This window comes from Arachis stenosperma, chromosome 4 (genome assembly GCF_014773155.1).
Source record: "Arachis stenosperma cultivar V10309 chromosome 4, arast.V10309.gnm1.PFL2, whole genome shotgun sequence".
NCBI classification, from domain to species: Eukaryota; Viridiplantae; Streptophyta; class Magnoliopsida; order Fabales; family Fabaceae; genus Arachis; species Arachis stenosperma.
This window is the reverse complement of record NC_080380.1, coordinates 136,516,719-136,526,412: the sequence shown is the minus strand read 5'-3', so window position 1 is coordinate 136,526,412 and position 9,694 is coordinate 136,516,719. Positions and strand designations below refer to the sequence as shown.

General features: G+C 35.2%; 1 protein-coding gene across 1 annotated transcript; it reads right to left on the bottom strand.

Moving 5' to 3' along the window:
* Nucleotides 1-5,769: 5,769 nt before the first annotated feature.
* Nucleotides 5,770-6,636, bottom strand: LOC130975643 (uncharacterized). The gene is made up of 2 exons (XM_057900404.1): nucleotides 6,417-6,636; nucleotides 5,770-6,353 (listed from the first exon to the last, which is right to left on the bottom strand). Exons 1-2 carry the CDS (start codon nucleotides 6,634-6,636, stop codon nucleotides 5,770-5,772), a joined length of 804 nt encoding a protein of 267 aa, XP_057756387.1.
* Between the last annotated feature and the right edge of the window lie 3,058 nt (nucleotides 6,637-9,694).

The following is a 9,694-nucleotide window of genomic DNA, read 5'->3' as shown; positions in this document are numbered from 1 at the left end:
AATACCTTAAATTCTAGTTACTTGATCCTATATATAAACATAACAATTATTCACAATTTCATATTAAAAAGGATAAAAAAAAATTAGTAGTCCAAATAGCGCGGTAGCAATGGCTCATCTTGCTAGAAGCATTTTCATCCTATGGCTTCTTACTATGCTTCCATTTTTTGGCAACGATTTATCAAGGTCATCGGAAATATCTGTGGCAATTCAGAATCTTCTAGAAGACCAGGACGATCTAACGGTTCATTGCAAATCAAGAGATGATGATATTGGGGTGCAATATCTAAAGTCTGGTGAACATTTCTTGTTCCATTTTAGACCTAATATCTTTGGAACCACACTTTTCTATTGTAGCTTTCCTTGAGAAGATGGTGTTTGCCGTCGGTTTGATATATATGAATATGATAGGGACAAAACTTATACGGATATCACGTGGCAAATATTCAAAGAAGGACCTTGTAGGTTTATTGAAGATGATGGTCATGATGATAAACATGGAGTTGATGACATTTGCTTTCAGTGGAGTCACGATTCCTGTTGATTATTATTATTATTTGGAATATGATAGTAATTGAGCCATGAACAAGATTTGAACTCATGAGAAGAAGCTTAATTCTAAATGATTAAAAAAAATCATATATACGTTGCCGTAATGTTAAGAAGAAGAAAATCATATATATCTATTCAGTGATCTTAAGATTAGTTATTAAATATTACTTGTTAAATATTGGTTGTCGAAATATTTTTCTTATGCAATATTTGGTCATTAAATTTGAAAATATAATTTAGTAGCTGATTATTTTTACTAACAACCACTTAGCTAGATCCCAACAAATTAGACATTAAATTGTTATCTAAGATTGTAGTACAAAATTAATTATTTGCCACTGTTATGTCACTAAATTGCGATCACATTATCAATAATCTATTCATCACTAATTCAGTCGATATTACTATTAATATTTTGCATTTGTTGTTAGTCTAGACAAAGTCTCTAATAAACTATGACTATATATATATACTACAAAGCAGGTGGGATTTAGCGGGATCTTTTAAAGAGATTTGTGATTTTAAAATACTATAAAATAGATTATCAGCGTTTAGGTGATTATCGTCCTTTAAAGCATTAAGAAATGGATTTATAACAATTTCGATAAAAATCACCGTTATGCCTGAATATTGTGTCAATTTAGTTTGCTCGTTGAATTTCAATTTTAATCTTGTTGGTATATTCAATTATTTTAAATATGGTTATATACATTATCAGTTTAATTTTTTGAACAAGCAGTTTGATGACATATTGGTACATAATTAGAGATTTTAACTTTTTATAACTTAAAGGTTTAGAATTTGATTTTTATTAACCAAGAAAAAAAAAGAATGTAGTATAAAATAAATATATAAAAAGAAAAAACAGAAAAATACTAAATTGATTCTCTACGTTTGGACGTAATCTTATTTTTATCTTTAAAGTTTAAAATGTCCTATTTAAATCTAAAAAAGTTTTATTTAATTTCAATGTTTAAATAATTAACGAAATGTCCTACATAACAGCAATACAAGAACAAGGTCGATAATTTAGAGAATAAGTACAAGTTCTAAAGACACAAAATAGAGAGAGAAGATGGTGACTTTGTGACGGTGATAAGAACGGGATGAGGTTTGAGATTATATTAGAAAGGTGAAGATGGGGATGATGAAAATTAGGGTAGAATTAAAAAAAAATTTTGACTGATGGTTGACTGTAAAAAATTTAATGGTAAAGATAAAATCGAAACTTATCGAAATGTTAAGAACAAAATTGAATCAAATTAAATGTTAAGAATATTTTTAAAAAAATTTAGAAATATTAGGGACAAAAAATATACTTTAGCCCACTTTTATATTAGACCTATGGAATCTATTCCTATTTTTTGTATTTATTCAATCCTTTTTAATTTTAAATATTAACATCTTGGACATAGACTTTGATGGACTTTCACAAATTAAAGGCTTTATTAACTTATTCATATACAAATTAAAATCTCATTCTCATTATCATTTATTATTCTCATTATCAACAATATTTTACAATTTTAATATTATAATTAGTTATAGTAAAATTAATTTTTTTTCTATATAGTTATTTATTTTATAATAATATTTTAAATTTAAATTTCAATAGACTTTTACAAATTAAAAAATTTATTAATTTATTTATACAAATTAAACTCTCATTCTTATTATCATTTATTATTCTAATTATCAATAAAATTTTACAATTTTAATATTAAAATTAATTGTAGTAAAATTATTTTTTTATCAATATAGTTATTTATTTTATAATATCTATTTATATAATTATTTATTTATTGTCATATTAGAAATAAACTTAAAAAAATAATTATATTTATAAATTTTATTTTAATATAAATATTATTATATAATTTTTATGTTAACATTTTTTGTTCTCCAAAAATTTTTTCAAGCTTTGGTATTGACTTAGCTAATAATATAATTTGACTTAGGTAGGTGATACGGCCCGGAGACGTGGGCCATGGTGGAGCAGCTGCTTGGTGCAAGCCTCCGGTGGCCGCACAGCAGGCTGCGCAGAGGAAGGAGTCATTCACGCTGAAGCTGGTGTGGTTACGTGATCGTGTTCGCCAGATGCCCCCGACCGACGATCCCGAGACCCTCCTACAGTATGCCAAGTGCTATATTATGTTACTGATCGGAGGGTATCTGTTGATAGACAAGTTCAACAACCTGGTGCACATACATTGGCTACCGCTTCCCCGGGACTTCGCAGAGTGTAGGGCGTTATCTTGGGACTCGGTTGTGCTGGCCTGGACGTACCAGTCACTCTGTTTGGTGGCACAGTGGGGCATCATGGATATTGCCGGTTGCACTCTGCTTTTGATGAGCTGGATTTATCATAGATTTCCTCGGTGGTGTCCACCGGATAGAGGAATCTACCAGTATTCGCTAGCTGCGAGGTAGCCTAATATTATTTTTGTATTCGCATTAAATATTATTGTCAATTCGTATGGTTTGTTACTTAATGAATCGTATATATCTCTGTTACTGTCAGATTGGTTGGATTGCAGCAGCAGAGTAGGGATCAGCATCAGGCCAAGGTCGGAGGGTTTCAATTGACCGGTTACAGTTCGATGAGGTTAGTCATGAAATTAAATATATTGTGATTTTAAATACTTGCTGTGCTGTAATACAGTATATTTTCGACGGTTAGTTATGTAGCGTATGGTTACTGATGTTGGACATATTTTTTTATTCAGTTTGCGTGGAGAGTATACGATGACCCTGCGATGCAGTCCCTGTGCCTGCACTGGTTCCGTGAAGAGGAGGAGTGGGGTACTTGGTTGTCGGCTGGCCCGCTTGTCTGCTTCAACATAGTCCAGTTTCACCACGTTGATCGGGTGAAATGGCAGTTCAATAGGGAGCAGCAGGTGCCAGGCATTCCAGGGAATCTTGACAGGTATAAGTGGTGGTTAATTTCTTGAAAGTTATATGTCCGTAGTTGTTTGTTATTCTGATAGTGATACTAGTTTATTTACTTACTGTGTTGAATAATAGGTATCTGACCACCACTGGCCGTGGTGAGAATGTCTGGTGGCCAGATCGACTCCAACAGTGGTACGATGGTTGGAGGCAGAGGTTCGACCCCGGTCGCAGGATCACGGTGCATCATACGTTTGACACCAGGCCTACCGGAGAGTACTACGATTGGTGGCGTGGCTTGCCGTGTGCGGCATCTATCGGGGCAGGAGGTTTTGGAGGACCCCAGGCTGGAAGAGTTGCCCCCTAACGTCCAGCCTACTGCCAGTCAGCTGAGAGACAATCTCACCCTCCCAAGGGGTGTGCCGGATCGGAGGAGACGTGCGAGGAAGGTGAGAGAGGACACTCGACGACCTGTGAGGAGGGAGATGGGCCACAGAGAGCGCCGACCAGGTGAGCCGGTCAGGAGAGAGAGGGCCAGGCCTTGACAAGCTAGGGGTGATGCGGAGTCTGAGGAGGAGGCGGAGTACGACCACCAGGAAGATGACGGTGACATCCCACAGCACGATGTGGCTTCACCTACGGGACCGACTCTTCCACCTCCTCCCCGTCCTCCGGGGCACCGAGCGTGGCATTCATTCGGTTCCGATGGGCAGTAGTCTCGGCCAGCATGGGACACATCACCACCAGGTTGGAATGAAGGAGGTCCATCCGGGACCCAGCAGGAAGAGGAGGTCCTCCTTGACGAGATCCTCATTGACGATGCCTTCCAGCTTCACACTGTCTCGCCCATCACGATGGATCGGTTAGCCGAGTCATTCCGCACAGGCAGGGAGGTTGGCATCGGGGATTCCCAGCACCCATAAGCTCCCGCCCAGACCTCCTCCTGAATTCCCCAGATTTAACGGGCTTTTAGCTTGTCATACGGGACGGGTCTTCGGTCAGGTAGCCAGTACGCGACACCCCCCTCCAATGACTATGGTATATACCTGACCCAGTCCCAGCCTCATGTGACCCCACTGGTAACTCCGCATTCCCAGACTCAGCTTCAATTACATTAGTATGCCATAGCTCCACCGTCCGGAGGGCTCCAGCAGTATCATGTTTAGATTCACCAAGATCTGGCTGCACTGGGCGTAGATCCTCGACTGTCTCGACCTCGGCACCAGGCTCAGCCTCTGCCATGTGGCACCGGGCACAGGCGCCACTACCAAGATCCCCACCAGTGATGATGACTGTAGTTTTGTATGTACTTTAGTGGGATTAAGCTTATGTATATACTTTTGAATTTTAGTTGGATTGCACTTTAGTTGGATTGTAGTTGTGTATATTGTTATTTATAATGGGGTTCTTTCTTATGAGTATTTCCGTATATCTTACTGTCGTAGTTAAGAAAAATACCAAAATATCATAAAGTAACACTGAATCATTAAATAGTTCATTTGGAGTTAAAATATTACACATCCAAAGTTACTAGAATATAAAATATCACACTACAAGAAAAAGACCAACACATGCCAACTACAGTAAACATAGAAGCCTAGTACGACCTAGACATCTCCCGTGGGCTGATTAGGACATCCCTTCTTGAATGACCGACTTGCCTACACAGGCCATATCGCTTCTCATGTCGCTCGGTCTCGTCCATGTCATTCCGAAATCTGGTGGATGTTGCTATTCCCATCTTATGCCACCGCAATAAACAACACTCCACCGTACCTGCCATACAGATGCGTACCTTCTACAGAGACAAAAGGGTTTGCAATGCTTGAAAGCCTCAACACATGATGGGAAAGCCCAAAATACCTTGTCGAACATACTGCAGTCGCATACCAGGAGGTGTCCATCATAGAACAGTTTGATGCGTAGGTCACAAATGGTACCAGAAAAACAGCTCTGCAGTGCCTGAAGCAACTTTGGAACCTTATTTTACGACTCTTTCCAATCTCCATATATCTGTGCAATTGCCTTCTGCTTGACTATCCAATCCTTTCTGTTGGATGGTTTGAAGTGATAGCTTGCTTGGACCGCACCTTACAAAACCGAAATACTTACAGAGAGGTTGGACTGAATCAATGGCATGATGACCCTGCAGATCAGACTGCTGTCTAACTGACGATGGTCTTAAGACATGGTGGGTGCTAGACAACTGTGCACTCCACCCATCCTCCGAACCTCCCTGAACACAATAAAACAGTATTGATTTAACCATGTCGTACACCTACTTAATATATCATACAGAAGTACTGAAAAGCACAAGTAAATTTAAGCTTACCAATATCTGAGGTTCTGCCGAAGGGCCACACGGAGGCTCCATTGACACCCATTCTCAGCTTGACGACACTGCACGTGGTACTTTAACCGGTCCGATTCGATAACCCGGTACTCCGCACTCCTCCGAATATTGTAGTTCTTCACACCCTGAAGCACTGCCTCTCGGCTTCTAAACTTGTGGCCGACGTGAAACTCTACACCGCCATCTAGGTTGTAATCCTCTTCACCCGTGTCAAGAAATAGAGTCCTCTCATGCATGGCGTCCAGATCCAGACTGTGATAGTGAGATGGCACTGCCGATAGCGCCAGAATTGGGTGAGGTGGAGGCAAGACATGGCACACCACAGTTTGAACAGGTGTCTCCGAAACACACTCATCCTCATCCCCACTATCGGACAAGTCGTCGTCCGCAGTGTCCGCCACGTAATCCTCGTCCAACTCCTCCTCACCCTCCCCTGCCTCATTCACTAGAATGGCGACATGAATGGGCGGTGGTGCGAGGGGCGGTCGTCCTGTACATAGGTCGAGTGTACGAAACTCCCACCACCACTGTGTCCCACCTCTGCGGAAAGCTCCATTACCTAGAAGTCGTACATGCTCATATTCAAGAAGTCAGAATAGTCGAAATTGGAAGATTTCGTTACCCATAGGTGCCAGCAACCTATACGTCACCCTTTCGATTTTCCTTGTTTGTGTACCACCGAGCTTGCTCAATATCAAACTCTTCAAATCCGACAACGTCTCCACACGCTGAGTGCGAAATAATATCGGATCCTCACACTCAAATGTCACCCCGTTGTTGCCATTTCTCATACGAAGATTGGAATAAACAAGCACAACTATGTATGGATTATTACTGGCCATTAATGCCTTGTATTTGTGAGAAATATGAGAGACAAAAAAAATAAAAAAAGTTTATGAAGAATACCAAGGGCTATACATCATTTTATAGGTGCTAGGATTGTCTTCTATATATCTCGTTTACAGTGTAAAGAGATAAACACATTGCAGCTGACATGTCATATCTCGTTTACACTGTAAACGAGATACATGGATTGTCATATCGTCCACAGTATAAACGAGATATGACTACGGAATGTAAAACGATAAATATTTTTAAAATTATTTATTTCAGTAATTATTACTTTTATTTTATTTATTTAAATAAAAAATCCGATGAATTGCTAATTTAATAAACCAAAAACTTAAATTTAATTTGTGCTGTATACTCCCATCATCATCATCATCATCATCATCATCATCATCATCATGAGGAACTCTTTGTGTGGTGCCATATAACCATATTGTCTATAATATTCACGCCGCAGTTTTTTCAAATTTTTTAGTTCAACCATCTCTTTTACTCTATAGACTATAGTCTATAATACCTTAAATTCTAGTTACTTGATCCTATATATAAACATAACAATTATTCACAATTTCATATTAAAAAGGATAAAAAAATTAGTAGTCCAAATAGCGCGGTAGCAATGGCTCATCTTGCTAGAAGCATTTTCATCCTATGGCTTCTTACTATGCTTCCATTTTTTGGCAACGCTTTATCAAGGTATTCGGAAATATCTGTGGCAATTTAGAATCTTCTAGAAGACCAGGACGATCTAACGGTTCATTGCAAATCAAGAGATGATGATATTGGGGTGCAATATCTAAACTCTGGTTAACATTTCTTGTTCCATTTTAGACCTAATATCTTTGGAACCACACTTTTCTATTGTAGCTTTGCTTGGGAAGATGGTGTTTGCCTTCGGTTTGATATATATGAATATGATAGGGACAAAACTTGTACGGATATCACGTGGCAAATATTCAAAGAAGGACCTTGTAGGTTTATTGAAGATGATGGTCATGATGATAAACATGGAGTTGATGACATTTGCTTTCAGTGGAGTCACGATTCCTGTTGATTATTATTATTATTTGGAATATGATAGTAATTGAGCCATGAACAAGATTTGAACTCATGAGAAGAAGCTTAATTCTAAATGATTAAAAGAAAATCATATATACGTTGCCGTAATGTTAAGAAGAAGAAAATCATATATATCTGTTCAGTGATCTTAAGATTAGTTATTAAATATTAGTTGTTAAATATTGGTTGTCGAAATATTTTTCTTATGCAATATTTGGTCATTAAATTTGAAAATATAATTTAGTAGCTGATTATTTTTACTAACAACCACTTAGCTAGATCCCAACAAATTAGACATTAAATTGTTATCTAAGATTGTAGTACAAAATTAATTATTTGCCACTGTTATGTCACTAAATTGCGATCACATTATCAATAATCTATTCATCACTAATTCAGTCGATATTACTATTAATATTTTGCATTTGTTGTTAGTCTAGACAAAGTCTCTAATAAACTATGACTATATATATATATATTACAAAGATGGTGGGATTTAGCGGGATCTTTTAAAGAGATTTGTGACGGTTTTAAAATACTATAAAATAGATTATTAGCGTTTAGGTGATTATCGTCCTTTAAAGCATTGAGAAATGGATTTATAACAATTTCGATAAAAATCACCGTTATGCCATAATATTGTGTCAATTTAGTTTGCTCGTTGAATTTCAGTTTTAATCTTGTTGGTATATTCAATTATTTTAAATATGGTTATATACATTATCAGTTTAATTTTTTGAACAAGCAGTTTGATGACATATTGGTACATAATTAGAGATTTTAACTTTTTATAACTTAAAGGTTTAGAATTTGATTTTTATTAACCAAGAAAAAAAAAGAATGTAGTATAAAATAAATATATAAAAAGAAAAAACAGAAAAATACTAAATTGATTCTCTACGTTTGGACGTAATCTTATTTTTATCTTTAAAGTTTAAAATGTCCTATTTAAATCTAAAAAAGTTTTATTTAATTTCAATGTTTAAATAATTAACGAAATGTCCTACATAGCAGCAATAGAAGAACAAGGTCGATAATTTAGAGAATAAGTACAAGTTCTAAAGACACAAAATAGAGAGAGAAGACGGTGACTTTGTGACGGTGATAAGAACGGGATGAGGTTTGAGATGAGATTAGAACGGTGAAGATGGTGATGATGAAAATTAGGGTAGAATTAAAAAAAAATTTTTGACTGATGGTTGATTGTAAAAAATTTAATGGTAAAGATAAAATCAAAACTTATCGAAATGTTAAGAACAAAATTGAATCAAATTAAATGTTAAGAATATTTTTAAAAAAAAATTTAGAAATATTAGAGACAAAAAATATACTTTAGCCCACTTTTATATTAGACCTATGGAATCTATTCCTATTTTTTGTATTTATCGAATCCTTTTTAATTTTAAATATTAACATCTTGGACATAGACTTTGATGGACTTTCACAAATTAAAGGACTTTCACAAATTAAAGGCTTTATTAACTTATCTCATATACAAATTAAAATTCTTCTCATCATTATATTTATTATTTTCATTATAATTATTTTAAAATTAATTATTTTTAGTTATAGTAAAATTATTTTTTTTATATAATTATATATATAATTTTTAAATTTAAATTTCAATAGACTTTTACAAATTAAAAAATTTATTAATTTGTTTATTCAAATTAAACTCTCAATCTTATTATCATTTATTATTCTAATTATCAATAAAATTTTACAATTTTAATATTAAAATTAATTGTAGTAAAATTATTTTTTTATCAATATAGTTATTTATTTTATAATATCTATTTATATAATTATTTATTTATTGTCATATTAGAAATAAACTTAAAAAAATAATTATATTTATAAATTTTATTTTAATATAAATATTATTATATAATTTTTATGTTAATATTTTTTGTTCTCCAAAAATTTTTTCAAGCTTTGGTATTGACTTAGCTAATAATATAATTTGACTTCGATAGGTGGTACGGCACGGAG

Bases quoted from the DNA above. Each gene is read 5' to 3' on its own strand.
- LOC130975643 (XM_057900404.1), bottom strand. From the start codon at position 6,636: ATGGCCAGTAATAATCCATACATAGTTGTGCTTGTTTATTCCAATCTT. The intron at 6,354-6,416 runs GTAACGAAATCT...TACGACTTCTAG, and splicing joins TAGGTTGCTGGCACCTATGG to GTAATGGAGCTTTCCGCAGA.